The 27,275-nt window shown below is 49.3% G+C and overlaps 4 protein-coding genes across 10 annotated transcripts in view; 3 read left to right on the forward strand and 1 right to left on the reverse strand.

Annotated features, from left to right (window-relative positions):
• The first annotated feature begins 11 nt into the window (after nucleotides 1–11).
• On the forward strand, nucleotides 12–9,395 carry ALKAL2 (ALK and LTK ligand 2). 3 transcript variants are annotated; one of them, XR_003908066.1, is made up of 7 exons: nucleotides 12–152; nucleotides 1,180–1,464; nucleotides 2,812–2,865; nucleotides 2,948–3,028; nucleotides 5,699–5,764; nucleotides 7,084–8,507; nucleotides 8,768–9,395. XR_003908066.1 is itself a non-coding variant. In XM_029938374.1 (6 exons), exons 2-5 carry the CDS (start codon nucleotides 1,212–1,214, stop codon nucleotides 5,761–5,763), a joined length of 453 nt encoding a protein of 150 aa, XP_029794234.1. In that variant the 5' UTR covers nucleotides 12–152; nucleotides 1,180–1,211; the 3' UTR covers nucleotide 5,764; nucleotides 7,084–9,395. The 3 variants fall into 3 exon arrangements, 2 of the variants coding, with proteins under 2 accessions (XP_029794234.1, XP_029794233.1); XM_029938374.1 differs by having other exon boundaries at nucleotides 7,084–9,395; XM_029938373.1 differs by lacking the exon at nucleotides 7,084–8,507.
• Nucleotides 65–869, forward strand: LOC115290771 (proline-rich protein 2-like). The gene is made up of 3 exons (XM_029938584.1): nucleotides 65–69; nucleotides 134–152; nucleotides 246–869. The coding sequence occupies exons 1-3, from the start codon at nucleotides 65–67 to the stop codon at nucleotides 867–869; spliced, it is 648 nt and encodes a 215-aa protein (XP_029794444.1).
• A 307-nt stretch (nucleotides 9,396–9,702) lies between the features above and the next one.
• ACP1 (acid phosphatase 1) lies at nucleotides 9,703–25,791 on the reverse strand. Of its 2 annotated transcripts, none has more exons than XM_029938372.1 (6): nucleotides 25,685–25,791; nucleotides 20,136–20,209; nucleotides 19,775–19,888; nucleotides 13,779–13,840; nucleotides 11,857–11,962; nucleotides 9,703–11,703 (listed from the first exon to the last, which is right to left on the reverse strand). In XM_029938372.1, the coding sequence occupies exons 1-6, from the start codon at nucleotides 25,725–25,727 to the stop codon at nucleotides 11,626–11,628; spliced, it is 477 nt and encodes a 158-aa protein (XP_029794232.1). In that variant the 5' UTR covers nucleotides 25,728–25,791; the 3' UTR covers nucleotides 9,703–11,625. The 2 variants fall into 2 exon arrangements, with proteins under 2 accessions (XP_029794232.1, XP_029794231.1); XM_029938371.1 differs by lacking the exon at nucleotides 19,775–19,888 and adding an exon at nucleotides 19,935–20,048.
• A 244-nt stretch (nucleotides 25,792–26,035) lies between these two features.
• The window catches only part of SH3YL1 (SH3 and SYLF domain containing 1), a 48,306-nt gene continuing 47,066 nt past the window's right edge, over nucleotides 26,036–27,275 (forward strand). Inside the window, exons 1-2 of one of the 4 annotated variants that reach the window (XM_029938376.1) lie at nucleotides 26,036–26,294; nucleotides 26,594–26,717. In XM_029938376.1, coding sequence (XP_029794236.1) covers nucleotide 26,717 — 1 coding nt within the window. In that variant the 5' untranslated portion in view covers nucleotides 26,036–26,294; nucleotides 26,594–26,716. Of the gene's footprint in view, nucleotides 26,718–27,275 lie in introns of all 4 variants that reach the window. The other 3 variants (XM_029938378.1, XM_029938377.1, XM_029938379.1) reach the window with 3 other exon arrangements.

A 27,275-nucleotide genomic window follows, 5' to 3' on the forward strand; every position in this document is an offset into this window, starting at 1 on the left:
GCCGAGGCACCGCGTCTCCGTCCCCGCGCGTCTGTGCGCTCCGCTCGCCGGGTCGCCGCGGGGCATGGAGTAGCGGGGCGGGTTGACCGGCGCGGGGACAGACGCCAGGACAGACGCCGGAGGACGCCCGCAGCTCCGGGGCGCGGGGACAGGTAACCGGCCGGGCTCCGACTCGCAGGTGGACTCGCGGGCGGCGCCGGGCAGGTGCGGGCCGGACTCCCTCCCCGAGGGGCCGGGGTTTCTAGAACCCGACCCTGCGGGCGTCTGAGCGAGGGTCCCGGACGGGGACTCCTCGTCGGGGTTCGGAGACGCCCGGCCTGGAGAAGGGGGCGACCGCCACACAAAGGCGCTGCTGGAAACTCGGGAGCGGCCCCCACTCGCCAAAGGGCGCGACGCTGCCCCGTCGGGAGGACCCCGGCCCGCGGGCCGAGCTCTCCCGGGGTCCCCCCTTCCCCGCGGGCCGAGCCCTCCCGGGACCCTCCCCTTCCCCGCGGGTCGAGCCCTCCCGGGACCCCCCCTCCCAGCGGGCCGAGCCCTCCCGGGGTCCCCCCCCTCCCCGCAGGCCAAGCCCTCCCGGGGTCCCCCCCTCCCCGCAGGCCGAGCCTCCCGGGGTCCCCCCGACTCCCCGCGGACCGAGCCATCCCGGGATCCCCCGCCTCCCCGCAAGCCGAGCCCTCCGGGGTCCCCCCGCCTCCCCGCGGACCGAGCCTTCCCGGGGTCCCCCTGATTCCCCGCGGGCCGAGCCCTCCCGGGGTCCCCCTGACTCCCCGCGGACCGAGCCCTCTCAGAGTCCCCCCGCCTCTCCGCGGGCCGAGCCCTCCCGGGGTCCCCCTGACTCCCCTCCGGCGCCTCGCGGTTTCAGAGGCTAAGAAAGTTGCGCCGACGTCTCGCGCTGCGAAGTGCAAGCGGATGCGTCGTTTCCCCCCAAACTTGGGAGGGCCGGTGCGGGGGCGGGACACGGGCGGGGGGCGGCGCCCGGAGGCTCAACTCTCCGCAGCGGGGCCTCCGCGGGTCCCGGGGACACCGAGTCCCAGCTGCCGCCGCAGGCCCCCATCCGCTCGGGGTCCCGGGGGGCCGCGGCCTCAGCGGGCGCTGCCTGCTCCCCCCCGCCCCCGCCCCCACCAAGCCGCTGCCGCTCGCCGACTCTCTGCCCTGTCTTCCCTCGCCCTGCCCCTGCAGCTAGCCAGCCACTCCCGCCGAAGGAGCACAAGATGCGCGGGCCCGGGCGCCCCCTCCTCCTGGGGCTGCTGCTGGTGCTGGGGGCGGCGGGGCCCGGGGTCGCTGAGCCCCGGGAGGCGGCCGACGGGCAGACCCTGCTTCGGCTCATCGTGGAGATCCTGCAGGAGCTCAGGAAGTCCCACTCGGGCGAGTCCAAGAGGCTGCAGCTCTCGGGCCAGCACGACTACACCCTGGGCCGCAGGGAGGTCCCGGACTACCCGCTGGATCCCGAGGAGCAGAGAGTGGGTGAGTGCTCCCCGTGGGCCTGCACGGCCCCCCTGCGCGGGCGCGGCGTCCGGGAGACCTCCCGCACGTTTGCGGATCTGGCTCAGCAGACGCTGGGATTCGCGTTTGCTTGGAAATAAAATGGTCTTTGAGGAAACATATATTTTAACAAGATAAAACCATTTCTATTGTTTGAAAAAAAACTAGGCAATATGTTTTTATAAAAAGAAGAAAGTAGGCGTTAGATAAACGACGCCTCCGCATGTAACTAACCCTACTCCGCTTACAAGGCACGGGAGGTGTTCCCTAGGTCGGGAGCTTTGGCACAGAACTGTCATCTGTTATTTTGGAAATGGAAATATTTTCAGCAAAGCACTTTCAACTGAGACAGAAATGCTTCAGAGCGGCCCCCCTCCCCTCGCGCCGCCCCCCTCTGCCCCAGGCAGAGCCTTCCCAGAGTGGCTGCCCCGTGGGAAATTTCCGAAGAAAGCATGCAAGCTTTTAATGCTTTCATGACACAATTAGGTCAAATGTGATAAGGTCAATTTTATACAGGCTGACATTCAGGAGATGTGTAAGCCTTGCAAGTGAGTAAGATTTGTAGGAAATGTTCCCTTCTCAGATGAGGAGTATTTTTGATAAAACAAAGTGCAGCCACATGCGGTCGTAGCAAAAGTTAGTACCCAGAGCAAATGAGTGAAAAATGGTTACAGGTGACTGTGAAAAATCAAAACCAAAGCCTGGAATCAGAAAGAGTGTCAATGGGAGCGTTGCCAGTTCCGAAGCACACACTGAGAGTTGTCTTTCCCTGGGAACTTTACTTTTCCTCTTACAAACCAAGTAAACGTCTATTCACACGCATTTGCACCAGCCTGAATCACAAGTGGGTTTGAAAGCATTCAACCCTTTTTCTACATATATACCTAGAAAACAGAAGTTTTATGACTTTTGTTGTTGTGGCTGTTTGAAGGATTGGGCTTTCGTTTTAGAACTTTGATAGCTTGTGGTGTTTGATTCCCAAGCTCCAAAATGAAAATGTCCGGCGACCTCCATACTGGAAGCTAACTGCCAACACTCCCCCTTCACCCTACAGCTTTGTGGTCGCTGTCTTCCACAGGGACAGAGACCAGACAGACAATATTGAAGCTTTGTGAATAGTTAATACTTTTTCTGAAGAAAAATAGGTCCTGATTACAAGTCTTCACATTATGTCATGTACACCAATCAAGGGGGCTCCGACCGTTTTGTTTCGTGCAGTGTAACATGGCTAGTGCAGTTTCCGACAACTTCTGTGGCTGTCACCTAGATCACATGAAAAAAGTGCTTCTCTCAAGCAATGCAATAATGAACTTCCTTCCCTTCAAACAGAAATCGTTCCTCGAGATCTAAGGATGAAGGACAAGTTTCTAAAACATCTGACGGGTAAGCCTCCTCCTTCCTGCCCCTGTGCCCAGTTCCAGGCGCAGCCTGCAAGCCCTCACGGTCTGCTTCTTCCATGTTCCAGGTCCTCTTTATTTCAGCCCAAAGTGCAGCAAACACTTTCACAGACTGTACCACAACACCAGAGACTGCACCATCCCTGCATGTAAGTGACAGCGGCCAGGCTACTTGGGGAAAATCAGCATATGGAGATGTGACTCTTGTGTCCTTTACTTTTACAGACCCCTCCTTCTCAATCTCCTGTATGCTAATATATTTTCCCTATTCACTATGGAGTCAAGGGTTGGGGTGACCAGACCATAGAAGAAGGTAACTGTGTGCCAAAGGGAAGATTATTTACATTCACTGGAATTAATCACATCTTGGAGCGGGCTGAACTCTTCCGTTCACCTTCTTGTTGTGTTCATGAATTCTGGTGTGATGCCCATATTTGTGTCTACTCAATATGACAAGCAAGCGCTAGGATGACTGGGCAGGAGCTCTGTGCTCTGGGATGTATGCAATCTGTGGACCTGGGCCTCCTTGACTAAAGACTTCCTTGTTTCCGTTAGTGATTATTAACCTCATTACCTAAGGACTTTATTGCTATTTCAGACTTTTGCTCTTCTTGCGGCCTCATCACTAATCCAAAAATGCAGAGTTCCTGTCTCAATGCAGGGCTCAGCTATAGCTTTCTGATTGTTCATCTGTAACAAAATGTTTTTTATTTCTCCAAAAGTAGTTACTAGTGCTCTTCACAAAACACGTGATGATGACAAGTGACTTATTAGCTAGAGTGACGTACTAGCGTCTGTAGTAGGGACGCACCTTCATTTCACGTAAGGCTCAGAGGAGGAAAGCGGCGCAGATTCCCCAGTATCTTTGTTGCTGCTTTCAGAAACTCTCCACAGAGTATCCAGACTATCCAGACCAGACTTTCCTGCCCTGCCTTCAAAAAACAAAACATAAAAAAATAAGCCACTTTACATTCAGTGGAAGTTTTTTCTGCTTAGGCAGCAAAGGTGCCCCCTGCAGAAGCAGCTGCCATGAGTGGAGGTCCCCGTCCTGGCCCACTTGGTCAGGACGCCCCGGGTGAAGGCGGCAGCACAGTGGCCCTGGCGGGGCTCAGCTGAGGCAGGCCGCACGCAGGTCCCACGGAGCTCTGATTTTACTTTTCAAGCCCCGGCTCCGTCCACCCTCTCAGCCATGCCCTAGGCAGCTGGCACTTGTGCCTCTCCCGATTTCCTTCCTCTGAAGTGGAATCACCTTCCGGTTGAGAGTTATTAATTATTCCAGAGCCAGAAAATCTTCTCATTTTTATTGTTTAAATGCATATATATATTTTTATACTAAATACCATCTTAAAATAATAGGATCACAGGTTCTAAATTTACAGATGATCTTTGCGGTCATCACTCTTAATCTTTTCATTTATGGATGAGGAAGCAGACCAGGTGCCCCGACACCCAGACATCGGCCGCTTGACCTGAGGACACGTGTCTCCTGCTCAGGGTAGCTCAGCCGCGCGCCACCCGGCAGGGTTCCTCACTGCGACTCTCGCCCTCAGACGTGTGCACGGGGCGAGGTGACATGGCTTCCACCTCTCCGCCCTCACAGAGCTGGAGAGCCAAATCCTGGGAAGTCAGAAACGAACCAGAGCCTCCTCAAAGTGTGGTCCCAAGGCAGGGCTCTTTGGAAGAGCAGAACATGAACTTCCTCCAGACTGCCCTTCACAGGACCCCCAGATTAGGCTTGTCTTTAGGGTTGGAGGACATGTGGGTCGATGGGGGGGCGGGCGGTGACCAACTTCATGGCCTCTAGATGTGCTGCGAATGGGAGGGCTCACCGTGAGCTCGCCCAGCACCGAAGGCATGTGTGCTCTGCTTAGAAGAACTGCGTCCTAAAGGATTCGGTGTGATGGGGAAGAGGACGAAAATGCCGGGAATCCAGATGACCCAGCCTCCAGCTGTTAGACCTTTTTGTCTTGCTTTGAGCACGAACTGTTAGGTCCTCTAAATATTTAAGAGCCGCGTGTTTACGGGCAGGCGTAGCTGCTCGTCTCACACGTGGTGCAAATTAACGGTTGTCAGTCAGCTTACTGGTTCATCAGAATTTCAGTGAAGAGTACCAACTCCTCCATTTTAAGAAGGATTTTGAGATGCCTGAGAAGTAAAGTTTAGTGACTTATAAACTGCTGTAGCTTTTCCACAGAACTTCAAGCCGAGGAAGTCCCTTTATGGCCGTGATCGCCAAAGTGCACTTGGTTTCTCTGAGGTAGCGCCTGTGGGATAATTTAATAGGAAAGTAAGTGAGGTATCATGGAGAATCAGTCTGTACTCAGAACTTAGCTTGCTGCTTCCTTTTGTTCCCAGCCCAGGCCTTTCTGCTCCGTTCCGGGACTGTTGACTCCCTGTCTTTGAGGCAGGGGGTTTTGTGTGTGGTCAGTCCAGGTGGGGACCCAGCCTGCACGTGCCCTGAGCGTGCATTGTACGGGGCATGGGAGACTGTCTGCGAGGCAGCAAAACTGAGGTCGTTTTGATGGGCACGGGAGCCACTGAGGAGAGAAAACGGGCAGAAGATCCTGCGTCTGCCCCTCCCACACGGCTTCCAGTTACATTATTTGTCTCCTGCCCTGTGACGCTAAAGCCTCTGAACTACCATAAAGTATTAAATCAACAACTTAGAGCCCATGATTCCAGATGACAGTCTCCATATCACTTCCAGGGAATTCAAAATATTTAAAGAAATGGCTTTAGCAGTTGGTATACTTGTTTAAAAAATGCTCTAAGAGTTGTTGACCTAACTGACAAGGGTCTGTGATTTATTTTCATTACAGACTATAAAAGATGTGCCAGGCTTCTTACCCGGCTGGCTGTCAGTCCAATGTGCATGGAGGGATAAGGTAAGCTGACCATAGACTCACTGGCACACACACCAAAGACGTGGGTCCCGTTTGTGACACGAAAAATTCATGGGAGTTTAGAAACACTCACTCTTTGGCCAAAGTAGCCTTACTTTGAATAAAGCAGACGTAACACTCAAAGGATCTCCAAATAGTGGCCGTCACTGTACGGTACCTCGCCACCTGCACACGGTACCCCAGGCAGCTGTTGCAAATTATTCCTGTGAGGGCTCAGTTGGCAGAGTGTGTGTTAATTTGAAGCAAAACCCATTAGTGGACTAATTTCAGCACACGATTTGGTGCATAAAGAAGAATACATGTCTAAAATCATGCCTGTTCACTTTTAAGCTCTCGCTCATTCACTTACACTCATAAATGAGTGTATGACTAACCACATCCATGCAACTTTTAGAGACATATCTGGCAAACGTCTGAGTTGGAGTCTATCATCATGCCAGTTAGCTTATAAGGAATAGCCAAGAATAGCTATCCTTTTTATGTTTCTTTCATTGCCTCCGATGGTAAAAATATAAACGCACATCAAGACTTTATGGACTAAATTTTCTACCTCGGCCTCTTGAGGGCTGATATGCAGCATATAATGCCAGCTATCAGCCATACAGACGGCTGAAAGGCTTTATTTTCCTGACACGAATGCCATAGATTTCAGTCACAAAGTCGCAATTTCAGAATCTTATATTTACCACGTGCCTTGTGCGTGCTGTGAACTGGCAGATGCCAAGCCTGTCGCACAAGCGAGACCACTTCGGGTCCTCACATGGCCGTTCCCAGTCTGTCTGCCATCCAGAAACATTAATAAAAAAGGGATAGGTCACTGTTGGTCCAGGGGTTACCCTCATTTGTCTCGTGTGGGCGGACCAGGGAGTCCTGCTCCGTCACACACGGACATGCTCGCTGCAGAAAAGCCAGTGGTGACAAGTAAACGTCCAGACATGCGGAGGGGCTGAGCCAAACCTCGCAGCCGGGACTGGTCACATGTCCACGCTGTCCTCGGTACTGTGTTCTCCCCGACATGAGTCCCCTGGTAACGAGAGGACAACGTGGGGGTTTGGTGAAGCATGTGGTTAAGTGGGGAGGCTAGGAGACCACATTTTGTGCGGGCTCACTGAAACTTGTGTGGCACTTTTTATTTGGGGAGAAGTAAACGCATTGTTTTTAATGCCGGAGCTGAGAAATGTCCTGCCCTAACCTGACCTCTACCTTCACTTCCCGTCTGAGTTCTGTTTCTTCCACTGTCTCCAAGGCACACAGAAAAGGCTTCTTTTTAAAGCAATGAATGGATTCTCCTCTCTCTCCAGGTGATATGCTTGAGAAGAGGTAACAGGCCTTTCTTCATAGTTAAAACATCAACGTTTCCAGAGATGAACCAGGCACATCCTTGGAAAACAACTTCCTGTTACTTAGGGGCAGGGAGACCAAATGCCTTGTGGCCATTTAGTCAAGCTACACGCTCCCTGTCTCTGCTCCCGGTAACTGGCCACCTGCTCCCCCACAGCTGGTTGCTCCTAGAAGGGAAGCAAAGTGTACTCACTAGAGCAAGAATGACTGTCATTACCCAGGGAAGCATGTCGGTATGGAATTAGTACCGGGCGTGGTTCTACTTCTGCATTGATTCTGGGACGGCACATCGGGGGTGGCACATGCGGAAAAGAAAGGAAGCCCTGGCAGGTGGAGCAGACGTGGTCTTAGAAATGGTGCTGATGGTGAATGCACTTCTCCAGCCTGACCCACCAAGCCAGGGTCTGGCTGGATGGCAGAACCAGGGAAGATAAGAAGGCTGTGTGCCCACAGGTGTTACATGCCCAAAGGCCACCGTACCCAACTGTCACACTTGTCACAGCTGCAACTGTGTTCATTTTAGTCAAGAAATGGGTGAAGTTTAAAAAACACAAACATTTCTGCTAACTATAATAATTTCTAACATTTTTAAAAGACTAATTTCTTCTAATTCCAGAAGTTTTAAACATCAGTGGCAGACTCCCCACTGGTTGCTCACCACGTAGACAGGAGGGCCCTGTGGGCTGGGTGAGGACATCAGTGAGAGCGCACGCAGCAGTTGCACACACACACCCTCCCGGTCACACAGTGGCCCGGGTGTGGAGGAAGCGGGGCGTAGACCCCAGTCTGCTGCTGCCCTGTCGGCGACACGGGACCGGACCCGGCTGCAGACTGACTCCTCTCCCAGCTCCGGGCCGCAGCCTGGTCTTCTCCCAGCTGAGCCTGGAGGCAGCCGGTGTGTACGGGGAAGGAGCACGGGGATCTTCGCGTCTGGGAGCTGAGCACAAACCCCTGGCCGCCTCCTTTCTGAAGCTCACGAACTGGTCCCCTCCAGCCGACGAGAAACGAGATACCCAGCCACTCTCCCTCGTAGTCAGAGACCCACTCGAGATGTCTTACACACCTCACTACCTAGGGCTGCAGCCCAGGGAAATCAGAAGCCTGAGCTCTGGAATATTTCCAAAGAGATGTAGTTTCGAATAACAAGTACCCAGCTCAGTCTACAAAATGCAGCCTGGTTTCAGTAGCCCTGAAGCTTACCATTATTTTTAAAATTAAATTAATGGCATGGAGTGCTAGGAAGAAGTTTATTCTTGGCTATGGGTTTTGCAAATGCTCATGAGGACAGAAGTGTAAAGGCCAATCGGCTATTTCTCAGGATTGCCACAAACTGTAAAACAGCGTGGCCTGAATTACTGAGGACTTGACAACACACACATCAAGGGTAAGGGCTGTCTTCACACTTTAATAAGCATTCGGTTGTATTTAGGAAGATTTTCACTCCTTTAGCATAGTGAACATGTAACAACTGTGGACCTGGTTACTTTCCACAGTAAAATGGACTATGCTTTTTGAAACATAGAGAAATGTACGTGCAGATTGTGATCCCTTGTGTTTATAAACACATTATGTTACATAATTCAACATCTAGGTCTTCTAGAAGTGGGAAGTGTGAATGGTTATATGAAACCAAATGTTTTTCAGCTGTGGGCAGAGCTGCAGAGGACCAACAGCCCATGCATGAACCATGAGAAGTGCCTTGGAGACCAGCAGGGACAGAACCTACTACCTTCATGAACACGTCCCCTTGTGAACAAGAGATTTATTTTTGCAGACAGACTCTTCCAAACTTCCTTTGAGTTTTGTACGTTGTTGACACTGTTGGCAGATATAAATTCAGTAAATCAGCGTACCTGACTGTAGTAAGACTTGCCACTCATGATTTTGGAATAAAGAATGCTCCACATTTGATAGGTAGTGCTACAAAACAGAGAAGGCGATTTCATTTTCCTAATTAGATGAAATCTCAAAGAATATTTCTTTAGAAACATAAACTGAATCTGAAACTATATTTTCATATAGCATATGGTATGATTTAATATTTTTATTACTTTTACAATTAAATTCCCAGAGTATTATTTGGAATTGCATGAAAGCCCACGAAAAAACTTGTCATGTTTTGGAGACAGTAGAGTATAAATCTGTGAACATACCCAGGCTAATTTCATTTGTCCTTTGTATAATAAATGTAAGATAATATCCAGATATTGTGCAATATGTAAATACTGTAAATGGTGAAACAAGTAATAAACAGAGTGTTTATTATAATGAAGTCTTAAAAGTGACTCTTCACTTCTAACAAGTTCACTGGGTGGGAACTCATGATTTATAGACCTATGAAGAGATCCTAACACTGGCAAGAATGACATGGAATACAAAAGGCACGAATAGATAAAATGGGAAGGCGATAGATTCTTGGAAGGGACAATGAGATTGACAGTTTTTTAAAGGAAACACTACCATGGAACATGGCACGTCTCAAGATACAGCCTGATATGGTGATGAATATTTAAATAAGGTGGCACCTGTTATTTCCTGCGTGACATCGTAATCATAAAAACAAGACGTAAGAATTCCAAGTGGCTCCAGATTTTTATAGGTGATCTATTTTGAACAAAAGACTGCATCCAATTTAAGACAACTCAAGTCAGCAGTTGAGTTTCTCTGTTCAAATGGCCTCTCCTCTGGAAACGGACATAAGCACAAAGTGGACATGTGTCATGGGATGTGTCCGAGGCCCATATTTCAGATACGTATACAAACAGTAAAGAAAACCAATGATAGGGATTCATTCACGATCACGAAGGAATCGAGTAGGAAATTTGAGATTACTAAGCAACTACTGAGGAAGGCAGAGTGTAACTCTGAAGTGCTCTTAATCCTATTTTCTAATTGTGGTTAATTACTTGATCTTTTCAGCTCAATTCTTTACTTTTTAGGGTATCATCACCAATTTCTCACTACATTTAACTTTGAGGTTCCACCGTGTCCGAGGAAGAGTTTCCAGGTAGGACTCTCTTCAGGTAATTCCACAGGGAGCTGGACACACTTCCTGGCGGGGTGCGGGAAAACTGGCCCGCTCATCCTCCAGGGGAGAGGAGACTCCAGGACTGAACGTCCCCCTCAGGCCCCACCAGGGCCCCTCAGGCTCTCCGAAGACTGGAAGCCCCACAAAACCCAGAAGCAGGCACCCTGGTGGGGCAGCTGTTCCTCTAAATTCGCTCTGCTTCTGAGCAGTGATGCACTCAGACTCTGGATGAAGACCGACCAGTGAGTGAGGGCTCTCCCAGGAGTCCAGACCGCCAGCGATGAATCAGGGTAAAGGACAGGAAGACACAAGCTGTCCCCCGTCTTCCCATGCCACCCAGGAGGCTCCAAGGAGCAGGACGTCACACTCTGCACATGGCGGGGTCAGGCAAGGACATTTATGGCTGCAGGGGCCTCATATTTCTTTCACAAACACTTTATCATAAATGGAAGTAATACACTTATTTTTGTCATTTTGCTTCCTAACACTGAGGATAAATATGCATATATAGCATCACAGATCATCTGAAAGGGACAACAAAAGCACTGTTTTCTAATTCTTCTTCACTTATCAATAAAAAAGCAGGCAGATGCCAGACTTCTTAGTTGTATTTTTATAATCTCCCCAGTTGATTTTGAAAACAATCTTTTCTGCCATATATTCATATGAATTTTAGAATAGTTATCTCCAAGCACAAAGAAGTTACCTATATTTGTCTATAAATTAAACACTGAAGAAAGAATACTTAACGTATCAATATTTAAGTATTCCAACATAAAAGAACTTTTCCCGACTTTTTAATGGTTTCCTTTCCCACCTGAGCTGTATTCGGCATTTGGGTCATACAGCATTTAACAGCAAAACCAGCAGACAGTGTCTTTCTTACTGGATGCAATTAAATTTCCAGTGGCAAAATGGTTCAAATGGAAAGAAGCGGACTTCCTTCTGAAATAAACTAGACAGACAAAAACTAGCAAGTATTAAAGGTTCTAGAGATTAACACCTTCACTCTCTCTTTCCCACTTTCCACGTCAACGGTATGCACTGTAAGCCAGGGGAGGCCCCGCGCTGGCCCGCCCGCTGGAGGAGGGGCCCTGGCGGGGAGACACCATGCAGCCAGCAGACCGCATCGTCCCCACCGGTGGTCCCCGAACTCAGGGAAGAAGAGGCGGCGGTCGTGTGCCCACCTGGCCTGCGGGGCTGCTGGACGTCTTTGTGCTCTGGGGGTCAAGTTCTGCTATTTTGTCTGTTCCATTATTTTTGTAACTGGGGCAAAGCGGGAGGTTCAACTCGTCTAAGAACACTTCGTTACCCCCTAAACTGGATGAAACATTTCTATTTATTTGTCAAATACAATAACTGATTTCCATCTACAAGTATTTAAAGTGAGAAACAGGGTGAACTGAAGAAGCAGCCGCGGCCTCAGTGCAGCACCTGCGGGGCTCGCCGGGGGGCCGGGGGGCCGGGGGCGGTGTCAGCGGGCCTCCTCCAAGAAGGCCCTGCAGCACCTCATACACTGCTCGTAGACGGTCTCGAAGTCGGACTCATTCCCCTGAAAGCACAGGGAGAAGAAGAAATAACAGAAGCTGCACAACCAGGTGCCCGGAGAAGCCCATCCGCTGAGCACGGGGCAGGGCACGCACACACGCCCGACCCCGCGTGACCCCGCACCCAGCATCGGGAGGGATATGGGAGATGTACTCACGTAATAGGGGTCTTCGATAATAAGCTGTTTCTGTGGATCGTAGCTCCCAAGGAGTTCAATTTTGGCTTTGCAATTTTTAATTTGATTGCTCTTTCTGTTCAAGTCTCTGTAAAATTGAAACATGAACTTAGTTTTCTGATCTATGGTTTCAAATTAAACAGTGACATCTGCCAGGGTTTTATGAAATATCCACTATCAAAGCCCAGCGAGAGTGACCTGGTTTAGAAAGGAAACCAGACCCTTGGCAGACCTGAGTGACCCTGGTGCCACGGGTTTCCAGCTCAGGCGAGAGGGTCTCACACACACTTCCACGCAAAACACACGGCCCGGGTTGGACAGTCCGTCTGCGAGCGCCTGTGAAACACGTGTCTCGACAATTAATGGAACCTCCCGTTTCAGAGCCTCAACAAGGAGGGCGGAACAGAACTCAAAGAGGCACGTGAACCAGCTCCCAAAGGGCGGCCCGGCCCGCATGTCCCAGGGCTTCAGGCGCGCCTCTCCCCTGCCAGGCCCTGCTCACGCCCTCTCCCCTCCAGAGGCTGGAGCCCAAGCCGCAAACACACCTCGCTCCGGCCCTCTGACCGCTCCTCCGCTTGGTGAGCAGACCCCCAGCGAGACCCCGGGCGTGCGAGGGGCTGGCGGGGGCCGCAGCAAGGCCGGGACAGTGCCCGGAGCGCGGCGCGCCCCACACCGGCACCCCTGCGCCGGCAGCCCCGGAACCCGGGACTGTGCCGCGGAACAGACGGCGTGAGGTTCCCGGCGACGTACTGCTAGTGCCATGCTGTGTCACGCGAGGAAAGTGAGACCAAATCAACCGAAAAACAAACACAGAACACTTCTGGGCTCCAGTGCCGCTCCTGGTTCGCAGGACAGAAGTAAGGTCGTGAGCCCCGTCCGTCCGCTCCGAGCCGGCGAGGCACAGCGGTGTGCTCACCAGGGAGCGGACGGTGTGGACTCCCCGGCGCGTTAACCTGCGTCGTGAAGTCGCCGGTGCGACAAGGGGCGCAGTGCCCTGGTCTCACACCTGGGACTTCCTCACACATTCTCTTGGGTCATTTGGCCTGCAATGGCTTCGACATTGCAGAAAACGTCACATTCACTTACTGTGGGCACGATCACACTGTATCGTGTTGTTTGCTGGCTGTGATTCTGTCTCAGCATGCGGCCACACTAGACCGTACCTCCCAGGGGGCTCACTGTTTCCCGGCACCTGGCACCGTGACAGGCACACACAGCTCAAGAAACGCCCACGTTCCCCGGGGTAGGGCACGGTGGGGGGTGCGGCTCGTGGGAGACCCGGATCGGGCGCCGCTGCACGAAACTGAGCCGAACCCCTCAGCCCAGCCCAGCCCGTGCCACCCGTGAACCCCGGCAGGGACCCTCCCTCTCGGCGCCTCCTAATACAACGCAGAACAGTGGTGCGCAGGGCACGGACCACACATGTACCAGTCAGCCACCCTTACCCAACACCCCAGCCTGTTGCTTTTGTTTTTAAACAAAAAACAGTGAAGGCAATCAACAATTTAAATAGAGCAAAAAGTTTCTTTTTTGTCAGTCTTCCTTTTTGGGGAGTGGGGGACAGCAGATATGGGGAGGTTCAGAAGAGAAACAACTAAAACACCCCTGGCCCAGAACTGCCAAGGCCGCGACAGCAGCACCTCTGGCAGAGCCAGCACCGCCTTCCAGGAGGGGACAGGAAGCTGCCCAGGCTCCTCTCTTAGGGCACGTCTCTTTGTAAACACACCCAGGAGACAGTTCTCAGTTACCTTGTGGTTTCTCACTATTCTAAACATAATTCTATATATTGTGACCACCACTGTAAATAAAAACTTGAAGTAAAAAGTCACTTCAAACAACAAATTATTTGGCCTATTACTAAATTGACAGTTGAACAAAAAATACACTTTAAAACATGAAATTACCTCAAATTGCTTTCATCCATACAAAGTATATAATCAAACGTGACAAAGTCTTCCTTGGTAACCTGAAATTACATAAGAAGTCAAAAAACATAGTTTATAACAATCAAGCCTACAGGACCAAAGCAGTACAAAAACATTTTGCTCTATTTGAATTTGTTACTCAATTAAGTTAAATAATTTAGGGTACTTCAAAGTTAAGAGTTAATCTATTTTGTAATACTGTATTGCAAAGAAATTTTATATTATTAAGTTCCGTGGAATAATCCTAACAGTATAATATGTAAACACAAAGTGTATACTTCATCTGCAATTTCTTAGTAACAAAGTAGAATTCACTTCACATATAAAAATGTCCTATTTTCAACCCCTCAGTGTTTTACTCTATTTTTCATTGTGCAGGAACGTAACATCCTAGGCCCCAGGGACAAACACCAAACTACAGAGAGGGGTGGCTGCCCCTGCGGGGCCTCCGTGCAGGGCGGGCATCACGCCAGAGGAGATATAAACCAGGCAGGGCCAGGCACAGGGTTCTGGGGGAGAGAGGAAGACACACGTTCAGTAGGGTGTTCACAGCAGAGTCCCTAAGAAGGAAATACATGAGTAACTGGATGCAGGACTCCGCTCTCCCCTGAGTGTCCATAATCTGAACAAGACACAGAGAAGAATGTCACTCAGGATTTTTCCTGATACTAACTTGGGAATTTACAAGTTTTCTGACATCTTACTTGAGCAACCTAAGTCCACTACAATGTAAATGGGGAAATTATTTTATGATTCCTGGCTATTATAAATAAGGACACAATAAGAAAGGAACAAAAACAGACCACAAAATGACAGTAAAAATAATTCCTAAGAATGTAATTTTTCAATAATCTTCCTGTCTAAAAAATCCTCTAAAACATAGGAATACCAGGAAACACAAAAATAAGATATCGAAACCCCAGGTAAACTGAGTACTGACCCCACTTTAACAACCAGTGTGGCAGACGAATAATAAACATAGTCCTCATTCTGTTAAAACACAACTTTTGGCTCTTAGTGTGCACTTGCATCCGTTTCTAACAGAGCATGTTAATCATTTGCTGAGGACTACATTTTGTTAACATTCTGCAGGTACTAGGTTATTTCAAATTCTATTAGATCAAATACTATGGGGACACATGGCGGGTGGCTCAGTCAGTTGAGTGTCCAACTTTGGCTCAGGTCATGGTCTCACAGTCTGTGGGTTCAAGCCCCACGTCGGGCTCTGTGCTGACAGCTCAGAGCCTGAAGCCTGCTTCAGACTCTGTATCTCCCTCTCTCTCTGACCCTCCCTAGCTCATGCTCTGTCTCTCTCTCTCTCTCTCTAAGGTGAATAAATATTTAAAAAAATGAAAAAAAATACTATAAGCTATTTTCCACAAAACAGTTTTATGAGAAATTTAATCTAGGATTAAATATGAACATTGTTTTTAATTTTAGAATTATTGCAACTATAGATCTTAAGACAGTCTTAGAACTGACATCTACCTATAAAATCCATACATGATGTTCAGATATTAAAATAATTGAGAGAGAATGAGAATGGCTGTAATTAATATCTTATAAAAAGCCGTCTTTGTGCTCCTGTGACAGGCTTCAAGAGGCCAGAATCTAAAACAAGCCCCTGCCGTGGGCTACCCACGGTGGTATTTACCTGAATGCTAAATACTTAATACCACTATTAAGACTGAAAAATTTTAAGCCTTCTTTATCTGCTATTGTAGCATTGTGAAAGATGAGAAACAGCTACGCTTGCTAAACGGAAGCGGTGAGGAGCGGCCCGCTTCCGCACATCCCTGCGGCGTCGCCTCCCGGAGGGCAGCCGGGCTCCCCCCGGGCCTGTGAGCTGATGTGCCGCGCATGGCCGCGTGCAGGGGCCCAGCCTCCCAAATATGTAGTTGAGAGGGAGTATTTTCACAAGTACAGGTCACTGTGTTTACTCGTGCTACTAAAACTTAGTACGTGGTAGTTTCCTAAAGGTTCCTCACAATACAGAATATGAAAACATATCAACAAACTTTTATTACCTTGTTCAAGTTCACTGGTCAGTCTGACACCTTGGATTCTTTAGCATATATAATTTTTCTAAGTTTATCTAGTTATTCTGAGAGAGACAGAGGCAGCACGAGTAGGGGAGTGGAATAGAGAAATGGAGACAGAGTCTGAAGCAGGCTCCACACTGTCAGTGTGGGGCTTGAACTCACAAACTGTGAGATCGTGACCTGACCTGAAATCAAGAGACAGACACTTAAGCGACTGACTGAGCCACCGAGGCGCTCCCACACGTGTACAATTTTGACTCCATGGACACTTGGGAGAATTTGAGGGTAGGGATTCTCAAAGAGGGGGCGATGTCCGGAGACATGTGACTGCTATGATGGAGAGAGGAGAGGGATGCTCCGGTGTCCAGTGGGCAGAGACCAAGGACACTGCTGGGCACCCTGCAGTGTACAGGACGGCCCCCACAGCAAAGAACACCCCAGACCACAGCTGTCAGTACCACCTGCAACATGGAGAGCATCCTGCAGACGTGGAGAAGCCTGGGCAAAGGGCCACTCCTGGAAAAGAGAGGCTCCAAGGAACAGTGAGCAGCTTGATGGGCTGCAGAGAAACACTGGACAGAAGGGTTGATGGGACAAAGACCCCAGAAGGCAGAGAGCCTGATACTCAGAAGCTTTCTGCCTAAGCCATTTGCCAAGTCCTCAAACTATTGAAGGCAAAGAGCTAAGAAGCCCTGGGGGAGACGGCAGCTACTCGGGGAGGGAACAGCGGCCAAAGAGGAGCCCGGGCCACTGCACTCTCGGGCGCTCGGTGCCCTCCTGGAAGGCTCCACCCAGCAGGGCACAGTTCAACACAGCCCACGCCTCACAGAGCCAGGACCAGCCAGTGAAAAGGTTGGAAAATGGAGAAGATGATGTAAGAAATTTTGTTCAAGATACATGTAAGTTGACCTCTGAGGAGAGAATGCCCAGAAGGAAAATATAAAAAGAAAATAACACAGGACATTCCAAAACTAAAGGAACCACTGTGATGCAAATTCAGGAAACATACTTCGGCTTATCATAGTAAAAGTGCTGGAAACAAAGAATCTAAAAGAAAAACCTAAAGACAGCAGAGTGAAACAGAGCAATTTCAAAAATCAGAGACAGCTGATTTGATGAATCCAGCCAAACCATTAGCAGAAATACTATCAATATTTAACCAACTTCTTAAGGGAGCAGAGAAAGAAGGAACATCACCGACCTGCCTTATGAGGCCACATACCCATGATGTGTGTGCTCCCGGGTGTGTCCGACACAGGCGTCCCCACAGAGCCCTACAGGCCGCGCTAGCAACACCCCGGCACCCACCCGGGGGGGACAGAGACGACCGTGACCCGGCACTGACGCGAGCGCAGCTACAGGACACGGGCTGGGGACCTGCCAGAGAGGAAAGCCCACAGAGAGAGCTCACACTGCGGGCTCCACGGCCACAGAGAGAAAAGGGGGAACGAATCTGAGCAGTGACCTCTGGAGCGGGAAGAGCCGCACAGGCCCGAGTACCACGCACAACTGTGTGTGAAAAGATTTGCTGAAAAGAATGTCTAACAAACTACACATCTGCACAGAACTAACCACATGTGTGTTCACACACTCAAAAAAAAAAAAAAACTAAGCACCCTGAACATATTTATGAAACCAAAGTTGAAAATATTGGGAAAATTAAAAATTTAAGAAATAGAATAGGGGCACCTGGGTGGCTCAGTCAGTTAAGCGTCCAACTTTGGCTCATGTCATGATCTCATGGTTTGTTCGAGCCCTGCGTCAGGCTCTGTGCAGACAGCTCAGAGCCTGGAGCCTCTTTCAGAGTCTGTGTTTCCCTCTCTCTCTGCCCCTTCCCCCAAATGCTCTGTTTCTCTCTGTATCAATAATAAATAAACATTAAAAAAATTTTTTTTAAAGAAATAGAATAGTTCTCATACAAATTGCGACAATCACTAAAAGAAAGCCTGTAAACAATCACAAAATGCTAAAAGGTAACAAAGACTGATAAGATACTACTTTGCAATCGTTGAGAAAATTTTCTTAAAAGCACCAGGGAATAATAAAAAGGCAAAAAAACAAATATAGCAACAACAACAAAAAAACAGACGATGTGGGAATATTACTCCTAAAACCAGCAATTACAAGTCTCCTTTCAAAATTTAAAGTTTCTAGCTTTGTTTTTAAGACGTGTATTTAAAATACTCCATTTGTACCCAAATTATACACTTGTATACAAAAAATAATCCAATCTTAAAGACAGAAAACATAAAGTGTGACAGCCCATAATTAAAAATCAGCAAGTTTTGTAAACCCTGGAGATTAGAAGGACACAGGATAAGATACAAAAAATGTTTTTATGTCCAATGAAAATTCCATTTAAGAAAAGGTAAGGTCCTTAGGAAAGATAGTAACTTAGATAGTAAATTCTTAAACACAGTCAGCTGAAAGCCAGAATTGAGAAGTTCACAGATACCAAAGTAAATTGATCTAAGCCAAAATAATGTGCGTACTACTAGCTTCCGAGACATCACTAATGCACCAGAACTGTTTCTACAGCACTTTGTGAATTTTATGACCCATATCTCTATGTGTTTATTAAAACAAACAAATAGGCCTATGATCAAATCCTAGTTCTACCACTCTGAAGCTTGGTGACCTTTGATAAGTTATATATTTTATCTCCAGAACTCAGTTTCTTCATCTGCAAAATAGGTTTACCAATGACTCCCTTCCCTGACAAGGTAATAGAGAGGGCAAAAATTGAGATGATCAAAATTAAAAACACAATGCTGTATGGCAAAGCAATATGACAAGCTTTAGGTAAAGACCTGCTTAAGTGTAACAGTGATTAAAGAGTCTTTGTCTTGTCTTCTACAAGGTTCTCCTTTAAACATTGTGACTAAATCATGGCTTCCACACTGCCGCCATACTTCTAAATACATGATCTACTTGACAACTGATCTTCAAAACATTCAGGGCATCTCATTTTAAAAGCTTCAAAATCTCATCACTGGACATGGCCTCTTGTTTCTGATGCTAGTTCACAGCCTTGCTTGCCCTACACAGCCTGTCCATTTTGTTAGGTTGGATACAAAAAGAAGTTAGAAGATTTAGCCAAATGCTTTAAAAATCAAAATTCTCCACAAATTAATGGAGATAAAGTAACTTTCTCTGCATAACAATACATGGAGCTCTGAGCACCCAGAAATGAGCTGATCTTCTTAGTGAGTCCCCGTGGTTGCGGAGGCCCCCAGCTCACCCGGTGGTCTCCCGGTGCGGGGGCTCCACGCACCGGCCCCGGAGCCCCGGCTCTCACTAAGGCTGCGCCACTGAATCCCTCGCCCACTGTGTTCACGTGCCAGTTCCAGGAGGCTACTTAAAATAAAGTGTAAACTCCATTCCCTCTGTCACACTGGCCACACTGCGAATTGTTCAGCAGCCTCTCCTGGCTTCCATGCCGTCAGGCGGATGCAGCACTTCCCATCACGGGGTGATTTCGGCACAGCTCCGGACCCGGCACCCAGGAGTCCGACCGACAGGACGTGGGACCTGCACCCACAGCAGCGCCGGTCCTCCCCCACGCCTCTAAGACACTGCACAGTAGAAAATACACCCTTGTGTGTATCCTAGTACTCACAACAGACTTGGATTGCAAGACTAGTCTCCAGGAAAATCAGATCGAAAATAAAAAGGAGATTTTAAGTCTGGCTCTTCGGCAGGGCTCTCTCCAGTATCAATCATGTGATTATACACGTATTTCAATAAGTAAATTCCAAGATCACACACATCTTTCAGAACTGTGGAGCCAGCAGTGAAACACAAAGGACACACTGTGGCTACTTAAACGGACCCCCAAATAAATGCTCAGTAACACGTCAGTGTGATTAAGCCTCTCACGACTTCTCAAGTTACGGGACTCCAGTAACAGAAATTAAATGAGAGCTCTTCTACCTGTCTGGCTTTGTGGGCTGTGTTCATGCCATGAGTTCTGAGGCAGCTCACAGCCCTCGGGTCTGGGGACCGGCCCACGTTCCAGTCAGACACCGCGCCGCTGTCAACGAGCCACTGCAACACAGAACACAGTGTGCGCTCTCAAGCTCCGCTACGGTACCTGCCGGGCGACGTGCTTCATGGGAACGCCATGCTTCTTCATGCAGTTCTGCCCTCGGTAATCGGGAGGGTTTCCTATTTCATATGTGGACGTCGCTGCACTGTCTATCCTCCACTGCAGGGGAAGAAAAGAAATTTTTTCGCAATTTTCTGCCCCAAAGGCACTAGGTTTGGCCTCTTTAGAACAGAGAATGGTACTTACATGATCGGAAAGCTTTTGCTCAGTTACAAGTTTCCTGAAAACTGCTTCTGCAATGGGTGACCGACAGATGTTACCTTGAAAAGAGGAGAGCGCAGACAGTGGGTCCGAGGCAAGGGCAGATGCTGGCCCCCAGCAAGCACGTCACCCCGACACCCAGCAACAGCACCTCCCTGAGGAGAGACCGCCGGATGGCAGGACCTCTGGGGAACAGCTGGTCACATTCCACCTGTCCAGGTACTCGGGGTACAAATAACCACGATGGCAGAAAAACAATTACAACCCAAATCACTGGTTTCCAGGTTGCTATCAGTCACCTAGAAGTGAGTCATGAATCAATGAAGTGCGTTGCTAGGAGCCTACTTTAAAATGCATCAAACACCCGGATATTCAAGTGCATTGCACATAAGGAAGAATCCTGTCTCATGAGATACGCGAACGAATGTATTTAGCTGTAACAGTGGTGCAGCTTTCACCGCAGGGCCTGCTGCAGGACCTGCCACAGCACTGCAGAGCCGGCTGGAGCAAGGGCGCGGCACCCCAGGCCAGCAAGTCTGCTCAGCACTTCCAACACGGGCTGCAGGCTGGGGATGCCCGGGGGCCCCCTCCACTCTCAGCAGCTACAGATTCAGGGGACCCCTAGGTGCAATAATTCTCTAAAAGAAGACGAAAAAATCAGGAAAATGTTAGACTTGGGATTACTGTTCTCTAACAAGAAGATTCAAGGCAGACCCAGCCAAAGGTAGAGAGCACAGGGCAGATTCTGGAAGAGTTTCAAACCTGAAGCTTTCTGATCCTTGGGCACATGTCACCTTCTCCTCACCCATGTGGGACAATACCCAGGGTACTGCCAATCCAGGATGCTCACCAGAGCTCTAGTGCCAAGGGCTCATTGAGTTTCAAGAAGTAGTCATGACTGACAAAAAACTATGGGCCTGAAGCGGAATGCATTCTGTAGCCCACCCCCCACAAGTGGCTCACAGCCCCCACCCTGGCTATTCCTCTCAGTATATACTATGCAGGGACCTCTGGGAATATCAAAACACTCCTATTATCCTATGGAATTCCAAGAGATTGGAAGTTACCTCCCAGGACCCAGGACAAAGGCCTGACTTTTCATCCTCATCCTTAGGGGCAAATTCCTCACTACACTGGGGGAAAAGATAAAAGACATTAAAACCTACTCTCAAAGTATTTCTACCATGTGCCAAGCAATATATTTACAGAAGATACCACAGGAGCACAGGAAATTAAAGATTCTAAACGCATACACAAGATAATAAGAAATTTTCTTATCGGAAAAAAAAAAAGGCAGATTGGAGCTGATCCCTAAGGGGAGGAAGAAGACCTTCCTGGGCATTTAAGTTAAGGGTTGTATGAAGAAGAGAGCAGTGAACGTGTGCTAGTGAGCCTGGGTGCTTCACTGTGCTGGGGGGGGGCGGGCCTAACGGGCCCAGTGGGCAGGGAATGTCCCGCGATCATGTGCTGCATGTCCCCACACAGGAGCCCGGCACCAGGCCGGGCCCGGGGAGAAAGGCTCTTCCCAGTCAGGCAAACACTGCAGGGAGAGCCTGGAATCGCGGTGGGCGTCAGCCCCCGGGGCCGGCTGCCGCTAGGACTCCACGTCACTCTTGCAGTTGGTATGCAGCATGCAGAATTGGATCTTCTGAATGTTGTGAAACACAACTTTAATTCCCTAATATTCTTCAGTTTCCACATTAGTCTTCAACCTAATATATATAATATTTTTCCCCATAAAGATTGTGGTTTCCACAGTAGTGAAAAAAAAATCTATCAACCACTCAACCATGAAGGGGAAGACAGGAATTGGTCCTCAATGTCCACTATGAGGTAGTTTGTACTGTGAAGTTTTTCCTTTCCACATTCTGAATTTTTGTTTAGTTTTTACAAGTATCTCTGTTACTGGGTTGACCACTGGTAATTACTGGAAGGCTCCAGGAAAACTTCTAAGCAACAACCACTCTATCCAAGACACCCCTGGTCGTTCTGAAACTCTAGAAGAGATGCTTACAACCTCATATCTAAAGACACAAAGACTAGTCTCACCCCTTTTCAAATAATCATTAACTGGGAAATAACAGCTTAGTTTCCCCACAAGACAAAAACTAGGGTTATTTACTGCCTTAAAGTTAAGGCCAAAATTACTTTTTCCCCAGAGAGTTCTATTCACAGCAAGATATGAATAAGTATAGATGGGGGAAAAATTACTACTTCAAAACTTAGAAGCTATACCACTTATAAAATCAGCAGAATCCTACTTCCTTATAACTTGCTCTCTTGATTTCAAAAGTTGGCATCACTAATCATTTAAAAGTGGAGCTCATGGGTAAAACACGGTAAAACAAGCTCATGAGTAAAATGCAGGCTTCATCTATGGGAAAGTTCTAAAAACTTAAAATGTCATCTAGATTTCTTTAGAAAAAAGATCAATCTGTGAAGTCTCAAATTTGTTTTTTCCAAATTAGGCAGATAATTCATACTCTTACTAAACACCTTTATTTAAAGGACTGAGACTCACAAAAGAAAAAAATAAAATTCTCCAAGAAGGGGGAGCTGTGTCTCTCACCTTGGGAGGCACCCCCACAGTGTGCGGCACATAATTATCAATAAATGTCAATTAATTGTTCAAAAGAGGTAATATGACCCCACGATGTTATCATCTCCAACCACGCTGGCTGCGGCACAAGTGCCAGTGCCTGTGACAGTAAGTTTGCATCTACTGCACAAAACATGAAACATGAAACTTTCAATAATCTTTCCAAACTAAGAAGTGTGGCTCTTTATTGCCATTAGCCTCACCAATGGAAAACACCTGACAGTTCGCTCTACACTTCAGTCTGAAAAGAGCCTTACAACTAAATGCTTTGAAGGAATACATTTTTTACATTTCAAAAACATACCATTCTTACTGCTCTAAGTACAGGTCATCACGGGAAAAGGCCTTTGTTGACCCCTCAAGTCTGCCCAGAACCTGACCCCTCACCACCCCCACCACTTATGCCCTCTCTGGTCCAGCACATGCCCCTCTGCACCCCTGGTCTCACCCCTACGGCCTTGCCCCTCTCCATCTAATCTCAATACAGCAGCTGAATGTCCCTTCAGAGTCAGGACACGCCCTCACATGGTTTCACCGGTCTGTCCTCTGAAGGCCCCAAAGCAGCATCTGAAAACTAGTATTCACTGGTCACCACCTTTGTGTACAGCTCCCAGACCCAAGAATAATTTTTACCTTTTTAAACAGTTGCAAAAACTCAAAAGGAGAATAATATCTTGTGACATGAGAAAATTACATGGAATTCAAATTGTAATGTCCATATAGTTATACTGGAACACAGCCAAATGTTATTGTTTATACGTTGTCTACTGCTGCTTGTGCAAAGTACCAAATACTTACTTTCTGGCTCTTTACACAAGGAGTTCAGACTCCTGCCCCGAGCACTCATATGTGTAAGAATTCGCTTTCCTGTGCGTCCAGAATGGTTCTAGTTATGTATTCATGGTGGCATTCAAATTACCTTTGAGAGTCTTCAGGTACAGGCGAAGGTCTGGCTGAAAAGGCTCCTGGGGCTCGAGCCCAGGCCAGAGCGGCCTCCCTGCCAGTACGAACAGGACCAGCACTCCCACTGCAAAGCCGTCCACCCGCTCTCTCCTGCGCCCAGGACACTTTCCAAGGTTCAAGGCTTGTGCTCTCACCTCTTTCAAATCTTTGTCCAAATGTCACCTTATAGATGAGGCTGTCCCCGACCACTCTACTTAAAAGTACATTCCACTCCCACCCTCTTTCCTGCTCAACTGTTCTTAACACAACACCAATATACTGAGTAACTAAGTATTTATTTGTTGGTGATAGGTGAGCTCCGAAGAGGCAAGGGTTTTGTCTGTTTTGTTCGCTACATCCCCCGAGCACTCAGAAGAGTGCCTGGTAATATGCAGTGGCTTAAAAAAAAAAAAAAGACAGAAGATGAATATACCCAGGTATCTGTCACCTATTAATAGCCATCATGGTGCATTATGTCAGCAAAATCGACAGCACCAAGTAAAATAAACAGGCAATCGAATGCTGTTAGAAACCCAACATGAACTGAACTGCACTCCAATAAATGTACTGAGTCCAGAAATCGGCCTTCAAAGTGAAACAAGGTGGCCCTTTTCTTTTTCCTCTCATGGAAATTCAATTCTGCAATTACCCAGTGATCATCCTATATTGTCTTAAAGCTGGAAACACCGAAAAATAAGCTGCAGTTATTGCCCTCAAGATGGCTAAATTCATATAAGGAAAGATGTCTACAAAGGTTACGGGTAAACTACTTCCACTTGGAGGTTCTAGGAAAAGCAAAGAAGGGAATATTTGGGTCTAACTTTACAGAAGGTCTTTCCAGGGAAAATGCAAAATGGGTGCCCAGAAATAGCCAAACAATCAAAGGTACATTGCGCACCTGAAATTCTGGGACACAGCAAACCACTATCACTGGCAGTTTCCAGGGGGTATGGGCAAAGAAAACCGTAATGGAGATAAAGTGAAAATGGATGGGCCAACTTCCATCATTTGAAGGGGGCAGCATAGAAAGGAGGGGAATATTTATTTCATAAAAAAATGCAGAATCATCAGAAGATTTTAAGTAACTGGAATATTATTGAATTAGGCCTTCTCATCCTCTCTTCTTCTCTTGGAGGTTATGCAGACAGGGTGCAAACGCTGAGAAACTTAACATAGTGCTGCTACACCAAAGGAAGAATCCTAACAACTAAAAGGAAAGTGAATTCTAAATTGGAACTTTGGCACATGAGGCTGGTTACATAAAGACCTGGGCAGTCAGGTGTCCCTGGTCCGGCTTTTATAGCCAAGAAATCAAGTCTTTGCACTCTGTCTGCCTTTAGCTTCACCCATTTCTAAGCCAATGCCAAGAAAATGAGCCAGCGAACCAGTGTTGTCACAGGTCTGGGGACATCAGGACGCCACTAAGAGAGTCTATCAGTCCAGTAGCCTTGGGTCTACTCGATGAAGGAGAATAGGATTCTAGGTGGGTGCAATGCAAAGGACCTTGGCTTGCAGGGTTGGTGCTGATGGTGAGGACACACGGCTTCCTGAGAAGACTGAGCAGGTGACAGGTGATTCGGCTTAGATAGGACTGAGCAGGTAAGAGGGGACCCAGGCTTGCAGAGCGGGCTGGGCAGGTGAGGAGGTATTCGGTTTGCAGAGCGAGCCAGGCAAGTGAGAGGAGACCCGGCTTCGATAGGACGGACCAAGCAAGAGACGGCCCAGGCTTGCAGAGTGGGCCGGGCAAGTGAGAAGGGACCCGGCAGAGAAAGGACTTCGCTCGGAGAGTGGGCTGGGCACAGGAGGAGACCCAGCTAGGAGAGCCGGCCCAGCAGGTGCGTGGCACGGAGATACAGCTCCGGGGCACCCCATCCCACCCTCCCCGGCCTCCTCCCGATCACCGTTCCTGGCACAGCGACGCAGCCCAATATGCACGAGGCCCACCCTGACCCTTCAGAAAAGCCAGTATGGGGCTTGATCACCGCTGTCTCACCCAGACACACGAACAGCACAGACTTCCGCACCGGCTCAGCCATCTTCCAGCGCGCACACCGAGACGCCCACTGAGAGCGTCGGAACCTCTTCGGCTCGACGCATGCGCACCTCGAGCGTCCCGCCCTTTGCGCCTGCGCAGTTCCGCCTCCCTGAGCGAGGATTCGAGTCTTGCGCCTGCGCAGTACGGAGGCGGGGGGCGCGGAGCGCGCGTCACCCGGAAGACCGAAGAGGCTCCGCGGGGAGGGGGCAGTGCGGGGCCGGACCCTGGGTGGGGGGAGGCGGTCAGGAAGCGGAGGAGGGGCCTCAGGGAGGAGAGGGGTGAAGTGGGGGCGGGGCCGTGAGTCACCTGGAAGGGGAAGGTCCCAGCGGTGGCTGATTCAGGTCCCGGGGTCTGCACACTGGTCGCCTCAGGGTGGGGGAGGGCGCCCGGAGCGCGTGAAGAGGGTGTGTGGGATGACTGGCCGATACCAGAGGGGTCCTGAGCGTGTCCCCAAGGGTCCTCGGAGTGTCAGGGGCCCCTCGGGGCGAGTCAGTCCTCTCCCTCCTTGGCTTTAGGTGAACCTCCGCCCCCCCCCCCCTCCGGGCCGCACGAGGCCAGCGATCAGGGGGTAAGCGGAGTCCGCACGGGACCAGGGGGCACCTCCCGGTTCCCCGAGACACCTGCCTCGCCCTGACCCCCAGTGCCCTGATCGCGCACAACCGTCCGTTCAGCTACAGGCCCATCGGCCTGGGTTGTTCAATTGTAAAAGATGTTGTGCTTTAGAAACCACCCCGGGACTGACGCGGTGGTGCGCAGACATTCCCTAGTCACTCCGAGTGTTGCGTCGTTTTTGTCCAGGGAATATATGTAGTGGGTGCTTTGTACTGACGGAAGTGGAGTGTTCACCTGCCCCCTTACCTGCCTCAGGTGTGCACCTGGCTGGGCGGTCCCTGCCCTGAGAGGCGGGGCCGAGCAGAGATCGCCCTTCCTCTTCCTGGGCAGGTGACTGCAGCTCGAGGGGCTCGGCGAGGACCAGGCTCGGGGGTCACAAGTGAGTACAGGTGTGGGTGACATCGCTGAGCCTCACCTGGAATCGGGACCACCTCCACCCCTCCCCTTTAAAAACGTTTGGCCGGGAGGGCAAATCTTTGGTGAAAGAGGACTAGAGAAACGAGGGTGTGTGGGGTTTTTGCTGTTGCGCATTATCAACAGGTCCTTCCGCAAACTGTCAAAATTAGTTCTATAGACTCGCCCACAGGTGTTTCTGTTCACAGAAAAGCTCTTGCTAAGTTTTAATTTTAGCAATCGTAATTCATTTTATATTGTATTATCTAATGTTTGAAAAGCACTTATTAGTTACTCTTTCGTTCCAATTTGTTTCAATAAATGACACTCTACAGCTGTCGCGGTGGTGTGGGTGTGATGTGCGCGGGACTCGCGGGGCAGGAAATCCGGCGCGCAGGGGGGTCCCCGGCTGACAGCGCAGGCCTCCACGCGCTCACCTGGATGTGTCCTGGCCCTCCCCGCGGGAGGTGGGTTTGGGGAACCTCCTGTGGGAAGGAGGTCTGTGAGAGCAGGAGAGGCGGGGTGGGGGGGGGGGGGGGCCCCC

This window comes from Suricata suricatta, chromosome 4 (assembly GCF_006229205.1).
Source record: "Suricata suricatta isolate VVHF042 chromosome 4, meerkat_22Aug2017_6uvM2_HiC, whole genome shotgun sequence".
Lineage (NCBI taxonomy): Eukaryota > Metazoa > Chordata > Mammalia > Carnivora > Herpestidae > Suricata > Suricata suricatta.